The following is a 27,452-nucleotide window of genomic DNA, read 5'->3' on the forward strand; positions in this document are numbered from 1 at the left end:
TTTAAAACTTTATCCTTATATAAGGCGCACCGGACTATAAGGCGCACCATTAATGCATCATGTCAGATTTTTAATCCAAATCAAATCATTCTCCATTTTATCTTTTTTATTTCAACTTCAGACGGAACAAATTACTTAATAATCATAAAATAATGATCCATAGTCTTTTTGAGTCATGATTCATAGTCTTCAGCGGGACACTTATGATTGATTTCATGACACAATGCTTTGGGCCAGTTTAAATTTAGGAATTTGGTCCATATATAAGGCGCACCGGACTATAAGGCGCACTGTTGGTTTTTGAGAAAATCTTAGGTTTTTAGGTGCGCCTTATAGGGCGGAAAATACGGTACTTAAAATGCGCAGTGTAGCATTTTGCTGCTGATTGGCCGGAGCAGTCGATAGCATGATGGGGTTGGCGTAGCCAAAAAGGATGTTTTCAAATCGAGAAGGTCATAGCGGCACTCCCGAAAATAAACGACTCAACAAAACGTAATTTATTGACCTTCAAAGTCTGAAAGAACAAAATGACAAAAGTGATGTAGCAATGAATAGACTGGAATTGAAGTTCTTGTTATTGCATTTGCGCTAGTACAAAGCAACGAACCTGAAAGAAAACCTGACACAATGGCCCAATTCCATCCATCCATTCATCTATCCATCTTCTTCCGCTTATCCGGGGCCGGGTCGCGGGGGCAGCAGCTTCAGGAGGGACTCCCAGACTTCCCTCTCCCCAGCCACTTCATCTAGCTCATCCCGGGGAATCCCAAGGCGTTCCCGGGCCAGCTGAGAGACATAGTCTCTCCAGCGCGTCCTGGGTCGTCCCCGGGGTCTCCTACCGGTGGGACATGCCCGGAACACCTCCCCAGGGAGGCGTCCAGGAGGCATCCTGATGAGATGCCCGAGCCACCTCATCTGGCTCTTCTCAACGGCCCAATTTTCCTAAATGAATAAAAAAATGTAAGAAAAACGCAGGAAATAAAAACTCCCGAGCTTTGCTCTTTTAAGGAAGGGTCACACTATATGGAGATAGGAAAAAACATAACATAAACCACAAGGACTAAAAATAGTCGAACGGGCGGGTGCCTTGGGCAGCCTTCAAAAGTGCCAAAAAAACGTCCTTCCCAACATCCTATCTTTGTGACGCGGGCTTTTCCGCAGTGACACATTCCTCGCACGACACGCTTACTCTTCATTAACTTATGTATGAGGCACTCTTTGAAATATCTCTCTTTCCTTGTCACAGTTGTTTTGAGTGTCTTGCTTAAATTGCCTTTATTGACGTTAATCCCTTTATTTACTACGACACAGGGAAAAGTTTTTTTTGTTTATGTAAATAGCCTTACATTTTGACTAGTTAATTTCCCCTGTGTGAAATCTGTATGCTGAATTTGCTGCATTTGGATAAATTAGGACCGTGCGTATTGCGAGGTTGCAATTACCGTAATTTTCTGACTATAAATCGCGTTTTTTTTCATAGTTTGGGTGGGGGGGCTTATTTATACTCAGGAGCGACTTATATACATATATATGTTTTCTTTCACTTTTTTGGGCATTTTATGGCTGGTGCGATTTAGACTCCGGTGCGACTTATAGTCCGAAAATTACGGTAACTCCTTCCCTACCGCGGACGGCTATAGACGTAAAAACTCCATTTTATCTGGGCTGGCGGTTAGAAAGTAAAAAAGATTCATCCTAGTAAGGGAAAAAAAAAACTCATAGTGACCGTTCATGACTGCTATGAGAAAACCAGTCGGAGGTTTTGTAACGGCCTCACTCCGCTGACTGCAAGCTGTCAATAGCGCGGAGGTTTCTTCACAAAAGGCCCCACATGCACATAAGATTTTCTTTCAACTCCAGACACCGGAACAAAGTGAGGACGTGGGAATGTCATCGGGAACGAGTGTAAAGCGGCTCAGCGGGGAACAAAAAGGTGCAAGGCTGTCATCAGATGTGCTACTCTGGCGCCCCCCCCTTGCGTATTTGGGGTGACTTGACAATATTGCCTGCCAGCAGAAGGGTGTCTTGTGTGTGCACACCGTGTAATGAATCCTGACACATTGAGGAGATAGCAGTCACTGGCTACATTTACTCCCAAATCCTGGTTGCGGTCCACTATTCCAGCCACACGGACCGACATCAGGGAAGAACGTGGAGGGAATGTTTTCCTCCGATGGCGTAAAATGTTTTCGAAGGGTGTTCTCCGATAGATAAGACGTGACATAAGAAGAAGCCTCAGACACTCCAAAGAAGGGATTATGACAAAAAGTGCCTCCCAGAAGTAGAGAATGATAAAGTCTGGAGGTTTCAAAGCTGCTGTTTGTGTTAGCCTTGAGGATTCCAATCGTATATACATCAAGAGAGTATTGGGACGTCGCGGCGGAGGAGAGGTTCGTATTGATTTACAAAAGCACACTGGTTTAGCTGTCCAAAATGATGTAGCGCGCGTTTTATTTTGCGTCGAATCGGCAAAGTCGGCGAAAACATCGGTCAGATTTTACGCCGCGTGGTGTAAATGAATCAAGGCGCAACTGACATAAGCAGATCGCAGTTTGCATATGAAAGCGAATTGCGGTGTTCCTCAGGGGTCAATCTTAAACCCTTTTTACGTTCTTATTAACGATCTGTGGATGTTTTGAAATTGCGGTCATGATTCGGTGCGGTTGTAAACATGTTTGGACGGAACAGCATGTGCTGTTTCATGAGAAAGTAAGACAATATCTATTTAATCGACTTTGTGCGCAGCTTGTGATTATTCTTAAAAGGCCTGACAAATTCGGTCTGCAGATTAATTGAATGACGGCAATTTTCTTCCCAATGGGCGACCTGCTAAATTCATATTGTTGTTCCTCGGCGCTGCTTATCTAAAAGGACACCACAATAGATTGTCTTCAAATACACACCGGGCTCCCTTTGTCTTGTTTTTTTGCTTGTATTCAATATTTTATTTTCATAAATGCTGCTCCATCTCCCTGAGAAATACGATCATTTCTTTCATTTTCTTCCACGGTTTTGTGAGCGGCTCTCCTCGGCATCGTTTTTGTATTTAGAACCCTGCAATCCATGTCAAAATGTCTCCCTGCGTGCAGGAGATTACCGTAAAACCGCTATTATTATGGGATGGCTTAAGCAAGCCTGCTCCCTCCCCGCCCACCTTTGAGCATTCATCCTGATTATTACCTTCACAATGGAAAGTGAGAAGAAATGGTCTCAGGTCCCAGGCTAAGTGGAAATCTTTTTTTTTTTTTTGCGCACGACACGGAGAAACTTAACACCGAGATGACATTTTCATTCTGCGTCAGGATCTTGTGGTTAAGGGATGGATGGATGGATGGACGGACGGACGGACGGACGGATGGATGGATGGATGGATGGATGGATGGATGGATGGATGGATGGATGGATGGATGGATGGATGGATGGATGGACGGACGGACGGACGGACGGACGGACGGATGGATGGATGGATGGATGGGACCCCTCCGTTACTCTGGACAAGGGAGACATCCTGAAAGGGAACGAGTGTCACTTGTACCTCTCGACGAAAGCACTTTGTTGCTTGTCGAGCGCCCGACTTCAAGCGTGGCTGAGCAAAGGAGCTGATGAGGCATCTTAATCACCACCTGCCCGTCCGTCCTCTTTAAACATTCAGCAGTTCTAAACTGCGCTCTGACATGTATCAGATTGGTGTAATTACCCAAAAGACAATTAGGGAGGTGCCGCCCAAGCTGACAGAAGATTGGCAGTGCCATTTAGATCCAGGTGGCACGGTCATGAGAAGAGCTTTGCCTCTCACGCCGTCTATCTCCACACCGACCCATTCACTTGGATCTCGGTCTTTCTCCAAACAGAGACTTTAGGTCTTGGAAATCTTATTTTCAGACACCTCTCAATGGAGTTTAAAATTGACGACTTCCATTTTTTGTGTTTGGTTAGGGTTAGCTCATCCCCGCTTAACGGTTAAGCGCCATTGCGGCATAATACGGCAATTGTGTCATCTTTGCGCTACATCCAACTAAAACGACAATGGAAATTGCGGAATGACGTAAACTTTGGGATCATGTCTTCTTTTGATGACTTGTCGTTCTCCCGGTGGACTTTGAAGGGTCCCTGAAGGAATATTTGGTGTACACGACCTCCACATTTGGACCTCCGCTCCTGTGTGCGCTACTTGTTTTTCTTCTTGGCAGCAGGTGTTGAGCTCGCCAATAATGAGGTCCCAGTTCGCTCCGTCCCCTGAACGCAACATGCAGATTTATATATATATATATATATATATATATATATATATATATATATATATATATATATATATATATATATAAATAATACCGGCGCTGTTTAATGAAAAGCAATACAGCCCGGTTTTTATGAAGCAGTTTTACATAAGATACTTTATTGTCAGCTACTTTGCATAAAATGGATTCGCCTTCAGCCTAACGCAGTAAATTTGCGCGTATTCTGAAGAAACGTTTAAAAATATTTTTTTCCCGCACCGATTCGTGTTACAGATTGTTACCGGGAAGCTTACGTTGGGTTGACTTAACGGGCCCTTAAAAATATGTTCAAGGGTTTGAATCATGGCTTGAGGCCGTCATTTGCATTTTATCATTTTGTATTTATATGATCATAAATTTGGAATTTCATTCCTTGTTTTGTTGCTCAATCAGAGCAGGCACTCTGCAACATATTTTTTTAATTGCAGCGTACTGTGAGCTCGTGTGCGTATTTTTTTTTAAGATATTATAATCCCTTGTCTGAGTTCAGCAGTTCAGCGTCGCGGCGAAATGACGATGCGGCGCCCTCGGGTGTCACTTCACGTTCGTCCTGATGGCAACCAGCGCACCTCGGGTTCTCCCCTGGGGATCTTTCATCTTGCCATCACTCGTATTCCGGACTCTCTTCCCTCCATCATTGCAGACGTTTTTTATTTTTTTTTATTATTCTGTTTGGGGGCAATTTTTCCTCTCTTTTGCTCTTCCTTCCCAAGTCTCAGCCGAGATCTCTATCGGCCATGATTCATCTGATACGCAATCTCACTCCATCTCCGCTCAGCTCTGCTGCAAGGCCCCCTCTCCCACGCACACACACGCACACACACACACACAGCACTCCCGCTCACTTACACTTTAGCTCCTCTTCAAATCCCATAACTAATCTTTTAAACATGGACATTCTACACCACATCGCCGTTATTCTGTGCATCCATTGTTCGTCCCTCACTTTGAAATGACTCCTGCATCAAAGTGATTTAACTGTTTGGAGGTATCAGTCAAAATAATTTCCAGGGTATTAAATATGAAATCATAGAACACGGTAGAGTGGATGAAATATATGGCGCGACGTTGCCGAGAAGGAGACGCTTGACTACCCAACTGACAAAGAGAAAAAAAAAATGGGTCGGAATTTTTTATTTTTTTTTGTACGTGGAGCCGCAGGAATTTCGAACAAGTCTGTTGTTGTGATAAATATCTCTAATCTAGAATATGAGGGAGTGTGGCCTGTCCAAAGCTTTAAAAAAAAAAAAAACATTGAATCCTAGCTACACCTCCTACCAGCTGTTCCTAAAATATTGATCGCACTGACAAACACAATTTGAATTGAGTCATGTATGACAGCTGTTTAAGAGAATAAAGTTTTGGGTGCAGAATCCAAAACTGATCTCAGGTCAAGTTTTTAAAATACAGGCTCCACATTTCCGTTTCATTTCAGATATTATCGTCAGCATCTCAAATGTGACTCGTCCAATCGTAATCAATAATCAATCAATCAATCAATCGTAACCGGATAGCAAGTTTTACTACCGTAATTTTCAGACTATAAGTCGCACCGGAGTATAAGTCGCACCAGCCATAAAATACCCAAAAAAGTGAAAAAAAAAACATATATATGTATATAAGTCGCTCCTGAGTATAAGTCGCCCCCCCCACCCAAACTATTAAAAAAAACGCGACTTATAGTCCGAAAATTACGGTACTACATCTAATGAGTGAGATTTGACTAAACTGATAAAAAAAATAACTTGACATTCTAGGGGAAAAAAAAAACGAATTTTGGAATCATCATACCAATTTCAATTTGAATCATCATAAAATCTAATTCAACTCAATTTTTTTTTCAAAGTGTTTCCTCGTGTTATCCACACATAGATTTCGACAAATAGCGACATGAGGGGGGGAAAAAACAAATTATCGAGTGGTTCCATTGTGAAGCACCTTTCCAATATGAAACTTTCAAATTGAGTGCGACCTCGCTTGTACGGGACCTGCAGGCGTCCCTCACGTTTCGTCCCACGCATGTTAAAGAAGGGGCGCCTCCCATCTTCCCGTTCTTCTTCACTCCATCGCCACTCTCTCTCTTCCCGCCCTCCCTCTCCTCTTCGCACACACCGCTCTCTCCCTGACAGTTATCGCTTGTGTTTTCAAAGGCTGAGAGTGTGTTCACCTCGCCGAGCCCGCCTTCCCCGGACCGCCCCCCCCTTTCTACCTTTGGCTCGCTTTCTTTCCCAGACTCAGTGCGGAAGAGCCGCCTGCAAATCAGCCGTCAAGGGAGAGGAAGGGAATGAGCTGACCAGAAGAGCAAGGGGGTGGGAAAAAAAAAGAGATGGCACAAGTGTGCAGAGCGGGAAAAGGAAGGATGCTCTCGCCGTCGCAGCTTTGGATCGGATGAATTTCACAGCAAATGCGGCAGTCTAAGCGCGAGCTCCGGCGAGACAAACACCAGCTTCGAGTCGTCTGGAGAGCTCCAGCGAGCAGGAGGGGGGGTGGAGAAAAAAAAAAAAAAAACGGAGCGCAAACGCAGGGATTATTCCCTCGGCAAGTGGAAGGACGGAGCTTCCGTCCCGAGACTCAGGATTGGCCGATTGCGCTTTGATGCGACTCCTCTGGTGATACCGTCCTTTCTTGGTCTTTGCGTTCCGTTACTAAGATTGATTGATTGGTTTTGTTTCAGTTAGAAAAAAAATCACAGCACAAGGAGGCAGCTGAGAATCTTGTCCTGATTTTTTTTTTTTTTTTTAATTCCCATATTGAATCTCGGACTGGTTCTGAGCTTCTTCTGGGATTCAAAAGCCGACATCTGGGTTCTTTGTATTCTCGACGCGCTTCCACAGAAGCGTCGCAGCATCATCGAGGTTATTCAAGCAGCGTTCGAATCTGCGGACAAAAGTTGCGAAGGGATGACAGGAATGTTTCTCCTCATTATGGAGGCTTGACTTGTGGCCGGAGGAGACGGCGGAAAATAACATTTGCCAAGGATATAAAATGGAGGCTTAGTTCTAAGAACAATGTTGGATATCATTTAAATTAGGAACAACATTGGTGGGATACGACGTTTGGATATCAAGACTGGAGATTTTTTTTTTTTTTTTTTGAAGCAAGGATATTTTTAATTTTTGGGCTTTTTCCCCAACCTGCCCAGGCTGAAGAGCAGGAGATGTTGAGCCCCGGATTCCTTTGAGATGTTCTTTCCTTGTTTGTGTCGTATACGAGGGAGGGGCCTCCTCTTCTTCTCGGGCCCCGCCCTCATGGAGCAAGAGGTGGAAGTGCAGGTGGACGGAGGATTCTTGGCAGTACCCAGGCCCGGGTCGGCTTCGCCCGGAGCCTGGGCCAGTCCGGCCTTCCTGCTCCGGCTGGTGCTCTCGCTGGCCCTGCTGGTGTTCCCGTGCCCGGCCGTGGCGGCCAGAGTCTCCTCCTCCCTCAGCACCACCCACCACGTCCACCACTTCCACAACAAGCACGGCACCGTGCCCATCGCCATCAACCGGATGCCCTTTTTGACCCGTGGGGGCCATGGTAAGACCATTTTGGGCTTTGAAACCGGTTCTTCGCTCAGAGAATCCTGTCCCTGTGGATTTAGCGGGTCAGAGAGGAGTTAATTGCCTTCAAAGGCTTGATGTATGTTTGCAATGAGTTTCACGTTGAGTACATAAGCCCGGACAATTGCTTCATCCGTGTATTGATCTATCTTTCTGCAAAAGCCGAGAGAAGGCCGAAGTTGCCCCATTAGCTTCCGGAGGGCTAACGTTTCGTTCTTTGCCATCCAAACAGTCCGTCAGCTAGGTACCAAGTTTGACCCGTGGTTGCGATTTGCTCGTCAAGAAACTGTCTCTGGCGAAAAGGGCGACATGACCACATACACCGGTCACCCTCATCCTGCTGCACTCCTGTTCCTGTTCCAGCATCATTTCATGCCCATTATTGTCCAATCATGTCACGGGAGATGCGAGAAGCATCAGCGCGCGTGACCTCTTTGGCTGTTTTCCACTGCCGCATCAGATTCGTGCGTTTCATATTCTACACCAGTCCAACGGCTGTGTGAGGGCGCACACAAATGAGTCCTACTTGACTCGGGGAACGGACGTGAGTGGTTGCAAGCGTCTTTCTGTCGTGTGCGTTGCCGCGTAAGCAGCAACACCTGTCATCATTCTCCTTTGACGAGGTCGGATTGTGCGTCGATAGCGTCAGAATGTCGGACGTGTGAGGACCCCTGTCCTTTTTGAACGGTTCTGTAGCTACCATGTCAGGTCTAGATATCAGGAATGTCAGATTTGTCGAGTGGCAACAATTTATTTCCAACAACCAATTGATGATCAGAAACCCAATTGCGAGTTCACAAGAATATAATCCCGTGCGGTAAAACGGGACTGCAGCCAAATGTTATGTTGACACTGTTTTGTCCACTGAGCCGTTTATTTCGAGTGCCTCACGCAGATTACAGCTAATTGAAGAGTCTCGACCGCTGAACTGTGGCATTTCTGGGAGTCTGCTCGGTGATTAGCGGGACGCCCACGCCGTCGCCACCACACAAACAATTGTGTTGGAGTGAAGTCTATTTATAAGCTTTGCCCAAATCACCGTGAAATGTATCTCAATATCAGGTGTCGACATGACATTTCCAGACGCAGTGGTGAGCTCGTTATGATTCTATTACCAAAGTTAAGGCCATTGCCAATGGGTTATAGAGAGAGCTGTCTTTCTGGAAGGTTCTCATCTCTCCATGGAAGAGCACCGGAGCTTTGACAAAGTGGACTACCAGCTTCTTGGTCAAAACTTGGTTCAAAACTATTTCCAGGTGATCGAGCCGCTGTCAAAGCGACAGAAATGTCTCTGTCCCCTTTGTCAAATTCGAGCCGCGATGCAATCCTCTATCGGAGCTCTACTGACAATTTTCTTTCGCAGTGGGACCTTAGATGTGGAATAAGATTTAAACCTAAAAAAAAAACCATGAATGCTTTCCCGGATGCACTCTGCGCCCTAATTTCCAATTGGAAAATGGCGAGCGAAATGTTTGCCGTGTCGAGGTAATCCGACCCGAACGGCCCACTGCATCGGACCAAAGGGATTAAATAGCTCATTTGGATTCAGGAAATCTTTGATGTGTTCCATGGATCGCTTCCAAGGGATTTCACTGCTGGCTGCGTCGGTTTGTCCTTGGTAGTCGTGGTGGGGGGTAAAGGCAACATCCACAACATTAGCGCGCAAGCTAACGTGTTATTAGCAAACTAACCTGGCTCTGAATTGGAGGCTGGGTTTTGATGAGTCAAAGCAAAAATAGAAACACAGAATAGAAAAAAGCAACGACAACTCGGTTCCACGCTTAATGACTATAATCACGCCATTAACACGTCGTATTTTGAGATGAAACGTAAACGCAAGAGAGTAACCACAGCCACTCATCCACATCAAGCCGAGCTCTGAAATGATCCCGCTTCTATATTTGCCGTTGATGTTAATTACGGGCCGGCTGCCGTCGTCATAGCAACGCGTCCGCATGCTCTCGAGGTAATTGGAGAAAAATTGTATTTTCACGTTGATTCACACCAATTAGCTAAATCGCCAGCGTTCAAGATGCTAAGCGTTCCGTCGTGCTTTTATTCACCTCTTGTTTTCATTTCCCTCTGCAGGTGTTGCAATCCTTTTTTCTTTTTCATTTCTCTGCCTTTTGTTTGTCCTCTTTTAAAGCCACGTCCCGGCTCGCCGCATTTGAGAGAACCGTTTGGGCTCGCGAGCCCCCGCGTCTTGTTTGTTTAGCGCAACCATGCATGAATGCTAACGACATCAGCCGCCCGCACGTGTTCGCGTCCTGATCCCGAAAATAAAAACCCCGACGCTCGTCAGCCCTCAAATCCACAAATGTTCCTCCTTCACGATGTTTGCTGCGTACGTGACAAGCTGCGGCGTTATGATAATGGCCGCTTTATCTCCCGGCTGCCGTTTGTTTGCGCGCGTCGACGTCGAACTGTCTCCTTTTTGAAGTCAAGTCACAGCCCGAGCCTTTCACGGGGCGCCATTAGTATTCATGATTCCGCCCCCCCCCCCCCCCCCCCCCCCCACACACACACACAAGCCCGGACACCTGCGAGCCGACAAGCAGCAAAAAAGGAAGCCTCAGGTGTCCTGGACACTTGCGACTTGCTTTTTTTTTTTTCTTATTTACAATTTGCCGTCACGCTACCTTCTCGTCCAACACCTGTGCGACGTTATGAGAGAACAGATTGACGCTGTGTCCCGACTTGAGTTTTGATTACTAGTGTTGACGCTCCGGAGTATAAGTCGCATTTTGGAGGGCAATTTATTCGACGAAATCCAACACCAAGAACAGACATGAACGAGCAACAACGGGCTAAACGATACGGTATGCAAACCATTTGTGTCACTCCAAATCATTAAATCCATCGATCAAATTTCTCGTCCTTTATGTCATCCTGGTGACAGTGGACATGTCTAGAGGATATGGCGCTTTAAAGTGTTAATTACTTTATTTGATTTTTTCCTCTCTATTTTTCATGTTTTGAATATGATCAAGATAAAGATATCAAAGCATGTGAAGCGATCAACTATACGAAAAATAACATGTGAATTGGTCAACTATACTTGTAAGTGTCAAAGTCAAAGTCAAAGTCAAAGTCAGCTTTATTGTCAATCTCTCCACATGTCACAACACACAAAGAGACCGAAATTACGTTTTTCTCTATCCCACGGTGACGAGACACATAACACGATAGACATACATGTACGCGACACAATATAAAAACAAGAAGGCAAAAATTCTAACAATCAATAGGAAGAGTGATGAATAAATAATAAATAAACAGATAACACAATAAATAACGGAGCCAGCAAGCATAGCGCAAAAGTAAAAAACATCATAAACAAAAAGGCACAAACAATAAATAAGAGTAATAACAAATAATAAATAATAAGAGCCAGTGTGCAGTCAGACAGTCCAGACAGTAAAAGTACAGGACGCTACGCAGAACGGGGGAGCGAGTTCAGGATCCTAACAGCCTGGAGTATGAAGCTGTTTGAGAGTCTGGAGGTGCGGGAGCGCAGGCTTCTGTACCTCTTCCCAGAGGGCAGAAGCTCGAACAAAGAGTGAGCGGGGTGACTCGCATCACTCACAATCGTGGTCGCCTTGCGGGTGAGATGGGAGGTGTAAATGTCCTTCAAGGAGGGGAGCGAAGCACCAGCAATCTTACCAGCAGTGTTCACTATGCGCTGCAGGGCCTTCAAGTTGTAGTCAGTGCAGCCGCCACCCCAAACAGCAATACAGCTGGAGAGGACGCTCTCAATGGTGCCGCGGTAAAATGTGTTAATGATCAAGTAAAAATCTGTAAAAAAAAAAACATATATAAGTCGCTCCTGAGTATAAGTCGCCCCCCCACCCAAACTATGAAAAAAACGCGACTTATAGTCCGAAAATTACGGTATATAAAAAAAAAAGTAGATCCGATTAATTGGGGTGAAGGCAAAGTTGAGGTCCAAACTGATGTTGCCATGGTACACTTGAATATTCTCCCAGGTGTTTTTTTGAAGACGCCGCAGACATGAGTCGAGGCATAACTGGAACGGAACCCGGAAGAAAAAAAAACCGAGCCCCTGCTACTTGCCACTCTGCTCCACTCCATGGTGCGCCGCTGCCATCTCCTCTGAAGCCTTTCATCATTTCACTGCAGGGATAAGTGTGTGCCAGAGCATGCTACGTGCTTGCTTAGTGGAGCAGACCAAGGACACATCCGGCCTTCATAGCGCCACTCAACGATCACATGCTCAGGACGCAATTAGGCTAAGCTTGGCGTGATGCTCAAATCAGCACCAGAGAGGTGAAAATAATTAGAACGCCGCGAATATGCTAGCTAGCTTTTCACTCCGCCAACCACAACGACATATTTTTGGAGCCGCGAATGTTGTTGCCGCCAGAACTAGCCAAGTCGTCAAACGGCCGCTATCGATGCCTTATTTTGAAGTCGGGCCTCGGAAGTAATTGTTGTGGCTGATGACTCGACTTTGTAGCGCACCAGCGCACCACTTGTGTACTCGCAAGGATTCTGTAGAGCATTGGACAGTGCGGTTGAGTTTGGCAGACAATTCTTAGGGGTGTCTTCCGTCGTCTTCAACCGAGCCAACAACCGAGTTAAATATTCCGTATTTTTGCAATTGTCGTTATCAGATCCGTGGAATCGAGTCTTTGGGTTTGGCGAGGACAAGGTCACAGCCTGTTCCATCTCAGGATTGAGGAAGCGCTCGGGTCAATATCGGCTCAGAGGGAGTCAAGTGAGAGCGATAACTCGGCGCGGCCGTAAACGAGATTGATCACAGCGCGGCCGGTGCATTTCTAATGGCGGCGGCACCGAAAGAGGGAGGCACGATCCTGCGCCAACGCCGCTCTTGGATTTACAGATGGGAAAGCTGAAGCCGGCCGGGGTGGTATAATCTGTCTGCGATGATAACCGTAACATGGGGGGCCTTTATCTGCCAACCGAGGGGGGGCGGGGCTTATCTGGTGGCCTTTGTGTAATAGCTCAGCCACCCGCTGAGAGTGCAAGCGTCAACCAGCACTATATACGCTTCATTTAAGAGACAAAATATTCCGTCAAGCCTGAGACAACTTTATCTAACCTGACATTTTGAGTTCCAATTTAGGTTGATTTTTATTTTTTTTCTTCCCCCGGCTTTTATTCATTTTTTTTCTCTTCCATTGCACCATTGCTTTTGTTTGAGAGTGGACGGGTTAATTTATTGACAAATTCTGCTGGTCGCTGAGGCAGCTGAGTGGTCTCTCTTGGTCCGCCTCCATCCATGGGAGCGCCATTTCCCTTTCTGGAATGCCCTCTCTCGCTCTCGCTCTCTCTCTCTGTTCTCCAGGTAATAATTGTATTTCACTGTCATAGCTTGGCGCTTCGCAACACTTTTTCTCCAGCAGACATTCAGACAATGCAAAGGTCAGTGCTATTGACGAGTAATAAAGAACTGGCTCCCGCCGCTTAAGTGGAACTTAATGGATCCTTTATTGCGCTTTGTCTATCACTAGCATCTACATATTGCCCATCGTGTCCGATATCGAGCGCGTTTGTACCATCTTCGACCCGAATTCCGAGCGCCGCAATCTCCTCCAATTTCGAGGCAGCTCACAAATCAACAAGTGCTGGATGCGCGTCGGCCGTCGCCGGCAATCAGGTGCCGTTTAAAAAAAAAAAAATATTGAGTTTGCTTGAATATTCACCGTGATGCTCGCGGCTGAGCTGCAAGCATCCACGTCACGCTTCCTGCCCGTGAGTTGACGTTTTCAACCTCATTTCCCAAAGAGAGCCCGGTGGAAAGGAGGACGGGAGCATAAATTGATGCTTGGCAGTGAGAAACGTCATTTCCCTCCCGCCGTTTCCTCTCAGCGCGGGGAGGTGACCTCTAGCTCTGCGATATGAAGAGAATGTCACGCAACATTAGCGGCCCAACCCCCGCCGCCTCGCCAAGTGCGTCTCCCCCTTTGCCTGGGTTGTTTTATTTTTTTGTGCCCTTGTGTGGAGACAAAACAATTCCTCCCTTTTGATGAATGTCTGCAGCGTGGGTGTCGCAGCGGCATCCAGAAAGGATTGTCGTCCCCCCCTTTACGAAGCGGACTCCATTCCTCTTCCTCTTGGAATTAGGAGGCCCTTGTTGTTTGGCAGGAAAATGAGAGCTTGCAAGGTCAACACTAGCAGCTAAATAACCTCTCTCAAGTGGACCATCGAGCCGCGCAATTAACTTTGAGCGTTCCTGCTCTCGTGTCTCCGCCAGGACCTTTTGCAGTCGAGTTAATGGTGAGAAATTGTTTGTTGGGCTCCACGCGATACTTTGTAGTTGCGAGAATTAATTCATCTCCGTACTTGAAATCGCACCTCCGCATTTGTTAGACCAGACTTTTTTTTATCCTGTTTTTTTGTATTATTTTTTTGATTAATTTTATTGATTATTCTTATTTTTTTATTTTATTTATTTATTTTTTTAGTTTTTTTTCTTTAGTTTCCTTTTTTTTTTGTTAGGCCAGACCTGAGGCAGCGGTCAGCGCCGAGGTGGGAGCGAGCACATCTGCAGGATGTAAGTGCATATGTCTTTGTGTGGCTGTGTCATGCCGCACACTTTGTGCCTTGTGCTCTGTCAGAGAGCGTCCCGTGAGACGCATGAGAGCGTAACGTAGCGTGTCAGCACCAACGTGCTTGCCGTGTTCTCGCTCACCTCCGAGCACCGCCGAAGGTCAACTTTCATTTGAAATGGAACTGCGCCGCTGCTCGTGGGCCATATCTCCATGTCATCATCTGAGAAGGCACTCTGCAAGCCCTCCTGCCTTGCGATGCGAGCGTATCAGCGCTGAGAATTTTTCAAAAATGCCTCCGTCTAGATGATGTCAAAGTTCAACGTCATGTTTCTCCGTTGCATGAACAATGACTAGCGCACATTCATAACACAGGCAGCTTTCTTCCAACTGGCAGCCTACGAGTGGTTGCCATGGCAACCGACGATGGAGCCAGCTGAGACAAAACTGGACCCCCCCCCCCACCACGGCAAGATTTGTTTCCACGCTGCTGTTAATTGAAACGTGAGCTGATAGGAGATGAAATGGGCAGGGGAATAATTCATAACATTTCAAGTAGGTCCAATATGACAAAAATAATGATGGTGTCTCAGCAGAACGCAGAGAGACTCCCTCTCTCCCTGGCACACTTTTACAACTTTATAATTTGATGCTGTGGAGTCAGCAAGGCCTCGTTTTAATAGTGACCTCCCCTTCCTCCATTTAATCGGAAGTAAACATGAATGGAACTTAAAGCCGCGTTACTTAACATCTCGTCTATGCACGGCTTGTTGATGACGCGGGACTCCTTCATATTTTTTTTAGTTTTTTCCATAGCCGCCGGTTGCCTGGCATTTCCAATGAGTTTCATATTAACATTGGACGACCTCGCTTGTAATGGGCTGCCGCGAGACAAAACCATAAAGAGCCCGGCCCAGATGTTTGTTCTGATGACTATGCATGGCCACTTTGATGATACAATTCCAACAAATGGCAAGTTGGTTCACAGGGCAAATACATTTAAATAACAGGAAGTAACCTCTAGCCAGTCAAGAAAATAATGAGCTCCGTTAGCTTCTCGCGCTAGCTTCTAGCTCCGGAGTATAATTCTGACCAACAGTTAATGGATTTTCCGTGCGGCACGGATGCGTCCCGCTCGGAAGGCAAAGCTGAGCTGGATGGAGGTTGAGGAACGCACTGCAGAAATCTCCGGACCTCGTGTCCACTCTCTTTTTTTCTTTCTTGAATAATAAATACGGGCACGCTTGGCCACAAATGGACCTAGGGCTTGCCGCAAAAGCCACCCCCGGTTATTCACGGACACATTTGAAGCGTGTTCTTTCACATGGCATTTACTTTTGGCCGATTTGACGAGCCTAGCTCTTGTTTTAGCTCGACGGGGCTTGTCGTTGTTTGCCGCCGCTGACAGTTGACAGCCGCTCTTGACGATGTAATCGCAACTTTGGCGCCAACGTTCTGCCGAAATAGTTCTCGCGCCCGAGCGGAGACGTCTCGAGTATGACAGGCAAACAAATACAACTTTGATTTGTGAATTGAGGTGCACCTGCGCAATGTGATGAGATATGATACGGGAGCGAGACATGAAAATGGAGATTTTTAACGCCAATTCTCAGGTGTTGCAAACTATAAGATGCCCGTGCAAAAATTTTAGCTTAGTAGCGTGTAACACAACACATTAGCTTGGGGTCACAAGTCTGACAATTTTAGGATTCTGTCCAGACAGACAGGAAGTGATGTCGTTGGACATATTCGTGGTAGAAAATCGTAAATTGAGATTTCCTATCTCGGTCAACCTCTTAACATGTTAGCTTAGCAGCGCGTAGGACAACGCATTAGCTTGGGGTCACAAGTCTGACACTTTTAGGATTCTGTCCAGACAGACAAGAAGTGATACTCATGAACGTATTCGTGGTAGAAAATCGTTTTTTGAGCTTCCCTAGCCAACCGTCTCGTTCAACCTCTTAACATGTTAGCTTAGCAGCATGACTCATTAGGTAGGGGTCAAAAGTTTAGGATTCTGTCCAGACAGCCAGGAAGTGATACCTTTGAACATATTCATGGTAGAAAATCGTTTTTTCAGGTTTCCTATCTCCTTCAACCTGTTTGAGGTTCTTTCTCGGCTTGCGTCTCGGCCCCCATGCGGGACTTCCAAAGCCGTCCGATCCTCTTAGCGGCAGGCGGCGTTGACGTTGGCGACGTTAAAACCTGTCAAACCTGTGTGAGGTGGGATTTGGCTATCCAAGTCTTAAAACTCATTTTTCCCACACGTTTCAAAGGTAGGCTGTGACAGACGGTCATTAACGCTTCACTGTACTGGAGAATTTAACTTCCTTAATGGATAAGTAAGAAGTTAAACTAGGCTCGTCATGGATGCAACCATCAATCAAACTTTGGATAGCAAGTTGCTTTTAATAAAATATGTTTAAGCCAGATTTTTTTTCTAGACTTTTTTTTTCCGCTCCGTCTCCAAGTGATGTTGCTTGTTCCTCCAAGATAGGTTGCTCTTCAGGCTTGGCTAAGAGAACGACAGATGTGGTTAGAAAGCGGAGATAAAGAAGCAGAAAGTAGGCGGAGGAGACAAGGTTGGAGGAGCACGGCGGGGAAACGGCGTGGAAGCAGCCACAAGCTGGCAACGGAGAGGAAATTGGCGCTGTTGCAATTATTCACGATAAAATCTATAAATCATCAGACTCAAAAGACTCTCGTGGGGATAAACCGAGGAACTCGGAAAGGAGTGATGCTTCCTCCCAAAGCATCATTTGGATCCATTTTTTACATCATATCATCAATTGATGATGTGTTTAAAATTCAGTGCTTTGGATGGCAAAACATCTTGGTCCAATCTTCTTGCATTAGGAATCCATATGGGAGCAAGTCTTGTTTGTTCCAGCCTCCTCCTACGTTGTCGTTTTTGTCGGCCAACGGAAGGCTGCTTCTTGCATTTTTTTTTTTTGTCCTTGTGTTTTTAAGCAAATGTGTCACTACAAATTAGCTTCCAATTGGCTTATACGTATCTGACATGTGCAAGAGTACCGAAATCGGTTTCCGAGCGGTGTCTATGGACCGTTAAAGGTCTTTCAGCCCAGTTAAAAAGCAATGATGGGTGATTGTTTTTCTTTAGCTCCATCGTTCCAAAAAAAAAAATGAAGTCGCCGCTTAACACGTCAAAGCACGTCGAGGCACGCGAGCATCGATTACAGTAGTTCGGTACGATTACGTCGCACGGGGACCGTTGGCTTCCTGAGCTGCGCTTAACGTCTTTACGGTAGCGGCAACGCTCGCATATTTATGAGATTCCAAAGGCCGGCGAGGCGCCGCATCGAGCGGAACGAAGAAAGGCGACGACGCAAAGACAGGAGGTGATTACTGTGAGGAAGAAAGAAGTGAAGGCACCACGGAGAGTCGACAAATACGAAAGCCGGCCAATTGTGATGATTGCAAATGAAGTATAACTCCTCGTCTTAAAGTCGCCGTAAAGTGAAAATAAACATCTGATAAATGGGACACACGATAGAGTTTGAAGGATAAGGCTTGAAAAGTGGATGCTACTTTAGTTTTGTTTTTGTGTTTTTTCACACATAATTTGGAATTTGAGTTGCGGAAATATGTAAATCCAAGCATATATTTTACAATACAAAATGGTTAATCGCCGGAGTTTTCCAAGCCGCAACAACGAGGCGCTCGAAAGCGGTCACGCCATACACTGGCTGTCAAGTCGCACTTACCGTTTTTTTCCATGTATAATGCCCCCCCCCCCATGTATAATACGCACCCTGAAAATGGCATGTTGATGTTGGAAAAAAGCCTGTACCCATGTATAATTCGCACCCAAATTTTGACTCCTACTTAAGTCCGTAAACGTAAAATTATTTCAGAAAAAAGAACAACCGGATGTTATTCTGCCGGTCAGTATCACTGCGCATGCGCTAGCAAACTCGATAGCGAAGAAATGTTTCGGATTTGTGTAGGGTACATTGTGACAGCAAACGAGCAGGTGATCGAGCAAGCGTCTGATACCAGAGCATTGTGTTCGAAGTGAACAGCAGAGAAGAAAGCGCATCTGTAATGGCGGCCTCCGTATCATATCCGGATTAAAAAAAATAAAAAATTGTACCCATGTATAATGCGCACCCCAGATTTTAGGACAATAAATTAGTTGCATTTTAGTTAGTTGCAATTAATCTGCATGACACGCGTACACTCGCAGCTACCAACGAGGCACTCTAAAGCCACATTTTAGCCAAAAATTCTTCACGTCAAACATGTGACGCAAGCTCTTATTCATCTTGACAGGTTCTTTGAGTAGCCGTTTCTGCCAATTGTGCTCCTGCGCGAGAAACACAACATCCATTTGTCTGACACGGTTGTTAATCTATCTTTCAAATCAGATGCATTGAAAAGCAACTCATAACGCCGTAACGGATTTTTAATGGACTGTAATGCACACGACTTATTATGCTTATTCCAACACTTTAATGAAGTGCGCTCGTTATGCATTCATCAGGGCAAAAGTAAATGTTCTTTCATTAAGTGAACACGCGTGTTTGTTTACGCTTGTGCTTTGCACCAGTGCTAGCTGGATAGCAACGTTCCTTATTGAGAGAGCCGAGTTAGAGAAAACAAATGTTTGACTGGACAACAGCACCGAGTTTACGCAGAGCAGCGGGAACACCGTCGGGCATCCCGGAGAGGCCGTCGGCTTGACGAGATGTAACGGATGCAGAGGGCAACAGCCACTTGCTAAAGCTAATGGCCTATGCGGCACCCCGCGGTGAATGAAATCAAGCCCTCGATTCATCCCCTCCCCCGGCAGCATTTAGCGCTGCCGACTTTCCGGCGCCCATTATTCAGCCTCCTCGGCAACCGCGTTGTCCCCGTGCGGCTAAGACTTTATTTTACGCTTAGTGCCAACCTGCAAAATGGTTCGGAAATGGCGTGCAATCAGGCCGGCAGGTGTGACCCTTTTTTTGCCTTCAATCAGTCATTCCGCAAACAAGAAAATGGCTCATAAATGAAGATAACCTCCTTGGTTGAGCTATTTGTCATTATGTTATTCTGAAGGATCAAAATGTAATTCCCAATGCGGGCTGAATGGGGAAAAGAAAAATAATGGCTGACAGTGTTTAACCTCAGCATATTGGTACTCCATTGTGCATGACGTGTCCTTGTGCGGGCCGTTGTATTTTTGCCGACTTGTACTTTGGCTATAAAAACAAGTTAACTCGCCTCTGGTGAAACGTTTTTGTCAAGACATCATTATAAAAACCCAACCCCCAAAAAAGTCCTTATAATAGCAAGTTTAAATGTAATTGCTTGATTCTAAATCCCCAGGTATAGAAGAGGGTGTGCACACTTTTGCAACTTGTTTATTTCCCACCATCAGTTGAACTGCAGGTCATATAAATGGTGGAAAAACAATAGTTTTAAAATGATTTCTTTTGAGATTTTCCATTGAAACAGGGGGTGTGTCGACTTTCTAGCCGCGTTTGTATCTGGGACACTTTGCATCTTTGCATATGCGGCTAACCCAAGGCGACGTGTTTTCAAGGAGCAGAGTGATGACTTCATGCTTTTGCACGAAGGCGCATTTAATTACACATTTGGCCGTGCTCGTCACCAGCCTTCGAGCTTTAATGCGCGGCGACTTGCAGCAGCGTCCTCAAAGATGCGCTTTCTTACGGCCATTTTAGTGCTAAGCCTCACCCAGATCCATCACGTTGAAGACAGATGAGGAGGCCTCGCCCCTGTGGCTTAATGCCGGGCTCGCTTCCTGTAGGCTGCGCTAGTTGGAGTCATTTAGCACAGCGTGCTATTTGATAAACAAGCTGCTCCGGCTAATAGAAGCCTTGCTAATGAAACAGTAATTCAGGTCATTCTTAGAAGTGACATCACGGGAGGAAGCATGATACATTTTGATGATAGATAGATGGATAGATAGATAGATAGATAGATAGATAGATAGATAGATAGATAGATAGATAGATAGATAGATAGATAGATAGATAGATAGATAGATAGATAGATAGATAGATAGATAGATAGATAGATAGATAGATAGATAGATAGATAGATAGATAGATAGATAGATAGATAGATAGATAGATAGATAGATAGATAGATAGATAGATAGATAGATAGATAGATAGATAGATAGATAGATAGATAGATAGATATGTTTTTTTTTGTTTGTTTTTTTAATTACCGTTTTTTTCCATGTATAATGTGCAAAATTTAACTAATTTATTGTCCTAAAATCTGGGGTGCGCATTATACATGGGTACAATATTTTTTTTTTTTAATCCGGATATGATACAGAGGCCGCCATTACAGATGCGCTTTCTTCTCTGCTGTTCAATTCAAACACAATGCTCTCGTATCAGACGCTTGCTCGATCATCTGCTCGTTTGCTGTCACAATGTGCCCTACACAAATCCGAAACATTTCTTCGCTATTGAGTTTGCTAGTGCATGCGCAGTGATACTGAATAACATCCGGTTGTTCCCAAAGATGATCTTTTTTCTGAAATAATTTTACGTTTACGGACTTAAGTAGGAGTCAAAGTTTGGGTGCGTATTATACATGGGTACAGGCTTTTTTCCAGCATCAACATGCCTTTTTTAGGGTGCGTATTATACATGGGGGCGCATTATACATGGAAAAAAACGGTAATTTATTTATGCGTGTGTGTAGCCACTTACCCAACAGACTTCTAGGAGGGGTTCTGCCAAAACAGCATTTCCTCCGATTTTTTCTTTTCAAAACTCTACCTCCATTATCTCTTGTTGTCTCTTCACTCGTACGAGTAGTATAACTTTGTCAACGCCGCCGTTGTTTCGCCCTGTTGGGATGCCGTCGTCAGCAAAGCCGAGCTTGAAGTGGCCATCGTCGAGTAGTAGATGGTTGGTTTCTGGTGGCCGAGTGCCACTTGACACATTATTCAGTGTCTACACTCAAGCTGGCCCGTAGCAAAGTGGAAAATAAGAGTATAAGACGAAACTAGAAGGAAAAAGAAAATAACCTGTGGCGAGCATTTTTCTTGCCAGCAGACTCGAGTAGATGGTGAAAGCTTTCATCGCAGCACCGAAGGCTGTCATTCACATTTGATTGAAGCTGACATTCTGCGCGTTGCGCCCCTCCTCCGAATTATGCCGCAGTTTATATTTATTAGGACACTTGCTCGGATTTGAATCACGGTGTTTACTGTCTGTCAGGCTGTCAGGTTTTAGAGGGGGATACCCCGGCGGCGACTACCCCCGAAACGACGGTTGAGCTTGGACACCTTGATCGACACGCTCATGAAAATGGCTTGCACAAAATGGCACAGCTTGACCTTTTCGATGCTGCTCCTTCTGTGCTCCGTAAAAAAAACATTAACACTCGCATGTTTGGAGCCAGACGAATCAAAGTGTACTCATTCGTTCCCAGCTGTGTTGAAATCATTTTTTGACGTTCGACGTCGTCAATGGCAGTGAATGAGTTCATGCGGATGCCAGACAGTGCCTGTTAGTGAAATTCGGAAGGGGCAATTTGAGGAAATGCGCGGCAATGACCCGGTCTGTTTAAAGATGGAAATGAATTCAGCTGGAAGCAATTGCGCTTGAGTGACAGGCCTGGCAAAGGGCCTTGATTTCCCCAAAGCGCCATCGCACCATCTTTAAGTCAACCTCATACATAAAAAAAAGCAACAATTAGGAGTTAGTCAGGCGTGCCCGCCGCTTCCTGGATTATGATTCCATAATTGAGTGTGCCAGAGGTCATCGTACGCTGACTCCCTCTCCCCGGGTGAAGTGGGCGGGGTCGCCGACTCGCTAACGGGAGGCGAAGGCTCGCTAATGGCTGCCGGCTCCACCAAAAATTGCCTGTCAATGGCCGTAATTGGCCGCATAAGCTTTTGTGTTGGGACTCGGCGCGCATTCCGACATCCGTAATCTCATCCGAGGGCTACGCCCACGATTCTATTATCGCTGTCCGACCAGGAGTAAGTAACACCAAATTGACCGCGAGTGGGAACATCACACACTTCCAAAGCTTCGGCTGATATTTTATTTTTCTCGAATGTCTGTGTTAGATAAATTGTATATATATGTTAGCATGCGTTCCCTAATGAGTACTTATTAATAAGTTATTGCGCAGAATGCTTGCTGTTTCGCCTTGCAGACGTCCACCAGTCCACAACAAGTCATACGATGCTGTCTGGGGCTTCCTGACCTTCTACACCTCTGGGAATCCAAGAAAGTTGCTGATAGCTCAATCTACTCTGTTGATGTCTGCACATGGCATTCTGTCCTTGCATTCCTTTCCCATGGCGTCCTGTCTGTAACTACTTGTTTCACATAGAATACTTGTTTATGTCCTTGCGCTCCTTTTTTCTCATGAGACTAGGCCATGCTTTCCCCCCCACCTGTTAGGGGCTGGTCTCACATTGTAGGTAGGGCATCCCGAAATAAAAAGAGCGAGGGGTGTGACAGATCTTTAGTGTATTTTGGACTGCTGTAAGTCTGGATGCACTCCTCGCGAGAAAAGACTCAACATTCTGCCTCACTGGTTTTGTCTGCTGATCCTTTTGCTGATTTTGAACCTGACAGATTTTTGGGGGCTCGTCCGGGATCTCAATAGACCGACTTCGGGTTCCGGCTGACTTTTCGACGCAGGACAAGTCCTTGGCCAAGGCATATAAAGGAAACCCTTTTCACGGGGCTGCCTCGATCAGTCAGCTGGACGCCGGAGTGGTTGACGAGATCGTCCGAGGGAAAGGCCCAGCGGACTGTGAGTATGAATGTTGATTCTGTTGAAAGGAATGAAAGTGTAGTGGCAAGAGGTCACTTGAAACCTTGACAATTCTAGACCCTATCAAGTGCATATTTAGAGACAGTTAAATTCTGTATGGGATGCTGGAGTCCCCTGACGTAAACGTCAGTTAAATTCCACAGGAGGGCAGACTCCTCTGTTTTCTAAAGAAATAAAGAAGTACAGGTAGTTGGAGCAGTTAAATCCCGCTGAGGTGTGGTGGGGCCTCCTCACTAACCTTCCTACTGTGTTAGTTGTCCCCTGCCATCTGTGGTGGGTTTTCCTTATCCCTTGTTTAGCTGGTTTGGCTTCTTTCTCCGTGGTTTTATATTTACTTTGGGAAAAAGGTAAAGATAAGTTTTCCTTACACAATAGGAAGGTTAAAGAGTTGTTAAAATCCACTGGAGGGCGGGCTCCCCTGCTTGCCTGTGAGACGATAGGAATGCGCATTGTGTGTGTGTGTGTGTGTGTATGGTTTGACTGAGAGTGACCTCATTTGAGCTCTGATTTGAGGTTTGAGTCCTCTGTATAAACACGCAGGAGTGTAAACAGTGGCTTTGTGTGGACGAAAGCAAGGATTCTCCGTTTCCTCCGGAGACCCACCACACATCGAACATTTGTCCACTGTCCTGTGAACTAAATTGGCTTTAGGACACTGCGGGTGCCATTCAAATTGCCAAATCCGTAAACTAAACAAATAAATCATGGGGACAGCAAATAGCAAGTAAAAGCCGCTGCCCCGACATGAATTGAAATGCAAAGATTGGACATTGATGGAAGAAGTTGACCCCGAAAATGTAAAATATCTTGACAAATGGATAACCGATTACAAATTTGACGGTCAGCTGAAAACAAATTCGTTGAATAACCTAAAGCAATCAATTGATGCTAAATGTGGTGTAAAGAGGAATAACGACGGATATCATCTAATAGTAAAATGGGAATTGGAGGCTGAGAAGAGAAAATGTGGGCAGATAAGAGAAAGGCTGAGAGATAAGGAAGACGGAGGAAAGATAAAAAAGAACTTGTTGTTGCACAGGCAGGAGGATGATGAGACAGTGTCAGCGCGGGCTCGCTTGAAGGCCAATGTCACCTGAGGCTGCTACACCTGCCACCTTGACAACTTCTTTCCTTCTGCACGATGGTGAGAGCCGTGCTTGTGTAGTCATACAAGCGGCTCCCCCTGCTGTGCAGAAGTTACACGTGTCTCCCACTCCGCTCCACATCTCTCTCTACAGGCCTCACACCGCAGCCTGGCAGAGTTTAGGATTTATGGCTGGTGATGCCTTGGCAGCTTCTGACTGGACTCAGGTTAATCCTGACTCCTTTTACAGTCCTTCCACCAAGCTCTTCAAACAAAATATGACTAAAGCCTTGTCATTCATTAGTGGAATCCACGCTGATCCTGGTGTTGAGCAAACGCCCTCATCTTGAGATTATGTGTTGACGTCCGATGACGAGCACATCCTCGCTGAGGTCCCAAGTCATCTTTGGTCTGCGGGTCCTTCTGACGTTGGTTTAGTGAAAGGTGCGCTTCCTGTTGTCATAAGACCTAAAACTGAATACCGCCCTTGTGTGAGGCAGTATCCTTTAAAACCTGATGCCTTACAGGGTATAGCACCTGTTATTTCTGATTTATTAAAAGCAGGTGTCATCGTTCCTTGCCCGGATTCTCCTTGCAATACCCCAATTTTCCCTGTAAAGAAGGCACCCCCTTCTGTGGGGTGGAGAATGGTGCAAGACTTGCAAGCTGTAAACAATGCTGTTATTCAGAGAGCACCTTGTGTCCCTGACCCGCATACTTTGTTGAATTCATTGACACCTGATACGAAAATCTTCACAGTGATTGACATTAGCAATGCTTTTTTCTCTGTCCCTATTGCAAAAGAGAGTCAGTTTTGGTTTGCGTTTACATATGCTGGCTCAAGATACACCTTTTCAAGGTTACCACAAGGGTACTGTGAAAGCCCGACAATTTACTCCCAGGTGATGGCAGCCAGCATGGCTAAATTTGTCCCGCCAATGGGAAGTCAGATCTTGCTTTATGTTGATGACATTTTGATAGCATCTCCTGATTTTGCCTCTTGCCAAAAAGACACGCTTGCAGTGCTGCATCACTTGGCAAGTGAAGGCCACAAGGTCAGCAAGAACAAGCTTCAACTGTGGTCTGCTGAAATTAAGTATCTAGGCCACAATCTAAGTTCCCAAGGTCGATCCATAATTGAAAGCAGAAAAGCCTCTATTTTACAAGCTCCTAAGCCACTAACCAAGAAGCAAATGATGTCTTTTTTGGGTCTCACAGGTTATTGTAGAAACTGGATACTTGATTATGCCCAAATTGTTGCTCCTCTGTCCAAATTGATGTATGTGGAAGACATCTCAATGTCCGCTCACTTAAAATGGACTCCTGAAGCCGAGGATGCTTTTGTTTTGATCAAACAGGCTTTGGTCTCCAGCTCCACTCTAGCCTTACCCAACTATGATAAGGTGTTTGTCCAGACTGTTGACTGCAAAGGTCATTACATGACCTCTGTTTTGCTCCAATCACATGGCTCAAAATTGCGTCCTATTGCTTTTTATTCCTCTAAACTGGACAGTGTTGCATGTGCTCTCCCACCATGCGTGAGGGCCGTGGTGGCAGCCTCCATGGCTGTGGAGAGCAGTGCTGGTGTTGTGTTATTTCATCCTTTAACACTGAAAGTTCCTCATGCTGTCTCGGCTCTTCTGCTACAGACTAATATGACCTTTCTGTCGCCTGCGCGTCATCTTTCTTGCATGGCTACGTTGCTGTCTCAGCCGCATCTGACCGTTGAAAGATGCACGACACTCAATCCTGCCACTCTCATTCCCCTTCCTGACGATGGCGAATTCCATGATTGTGTCGATGCTGCCCAACAGATTGCAAAGGCTCGGCCTGATTTGGAAGATACGCCTCTGCCAGATGGTCATGTGGTTTTTGTTGATGGGTCTTCTAAGAAGAATGAGTCTGGTGTGACCCTTACTGGGTATGCCATTGTTACTGCCGACGTGGTTTTGGAGGCTGCTAAACTGCCATCCAATATGTCGGCACAGGCCGCTGAGCTCATTGCTTTGACTGGGGCCTGCAAATTGTTTGCAAACAAGTCCGTCACTATCTGGACTGATGGTCAGTATGCTTTTGCTACAGTGCATGTTTTTGCTCAGCAGTGGAGCAACCGTGGCATGATAACTTCTACAGGGAAGCCCGTCTCCCATTCCGCTATACTAACTCAACTTTTGGATGCTGTCCAGCTGCCTTTGAAGGTAGCGGTTTGCAAGTGTGCTGCTCACACTGCGGGCTCTGATCCTGTTTCTCTCGGTAATGCTTTTGCTGACAAATCCGCTAAGGCCGCTGCGGAAGGCCTGCTTCATGTCCTCTCGTCTCTCACGGCTCATGATTCAATGTCACACATCTCCCCTGATGTGTTGCTTGACATGCAGTCTCAGAGCCCCTCCCAGGAACGACTCTCTTGGGAAAAGCGGGGTGCAACTAAAAACACCGATGGTCTTTTTGTGTGACCTTTGGGCAAACCTGTCTTGCCTCGTAGCTTGTTCAAATGGGCTGCTATTTCAAGTCACGGGGTCACCCATGTCTCGGCGGGAGGTATGGTGAAACAAGTCGAGGCTATTTATACAACATACGGCTTTGCCGCTTTTTCACAACGATTTTGCAGAGCGTGTTTGATCTGTGCTAAACATAACCCACAAGGCAATTTAAGACCTCAGAGAGGGAAATTCCCGACTCCATTGTACCCGTTTCAGACAATACATATGGATTATATCCAATTACATAAATGTGAAGGGAAAGAATATTGATTGGTCATAATAGACGCATTTTCTAAATAGGTAGAAATATTTCCTACCAAACATGCAGATGCACTCACAGTGGCAAAAGCCTTATGCAAAGACATCATTCCAAGGTACGGTATTCCAGAAACAATTTATAGCGACAATGGTCCACATTTTGTAAATCAAATAGTGCATAACATTGGGAGAATGTTCCACATAAATGTAAAGAACCATTGTTCATACAGACCGCAATCCGCTGGCCTGGTTGAGAGAGCGAACCAGTCTATAAAAAACAGATTAAAGAAATGTATGGAAGAAACAAAACGACCGTGGACTCAGTGTTTAGACCTGGTTAAAATGTACATAAATATTACAAGTACAACAGGGCTAACTCCTTATGAAACTATGTTTGGGAGACCTTACAGGCTTCCTCAGTTCAAAAACACATGGGAGATCCCCGAGGAAGCCACGTTAGCTGATTACATGAGAAAAATGTTGGAACGTCAAAA

At 45.6% G+C, this 27,452-nt stretch overlaps 1 protein-coding gene across 4 annotated transcripts in view; it reads left to right on the top strand.

The window, feature by feature from the left end:
• Positions 1-27,452, top strand: part of LOC133162526 (neurexin-1-like) — a 266,581-nt gene that overhangs the window by 184,752 nt on the left and 54,377 nt on the right. For 2 of the 4 annotated variants that reach the window (XM_061291775.1, XM_061291783.1), the window contains exon 1: positions 6,411-7,793. The exons of the other annotated variants lie outside the window; for them this stretch is intronic. In XM_061291775.1, coding sequence (XP_061147759.1) covers positions 7,460-7,793 — 334 coding nt within the window. In that variant the 5' untranslated portion in view covers positions 6,411-7,459. Of the gene's footprint in view, positions 1-6,410; positions 7,794-27,452 lie in introns of those variants that run through there. 4 annotated transcript variants of the gene reach the window in all.

Source organism: Syngnathus typhle, linkage group LG1 (assembly GCF_033458585.1).
Source record: "Syngnathus typhle isolate RoL2023-S1 ecotype Sweden linkage group LG1, RoL_Styp_1.0, whole genome shotgun sequence".
Taxonomy (NCBI): Eukaryota; Metazoa; Chordata; class Actinopteri; order Syngnathiformes; family Syngnathidae; genus Syngnathus; species Syngnathus typhle.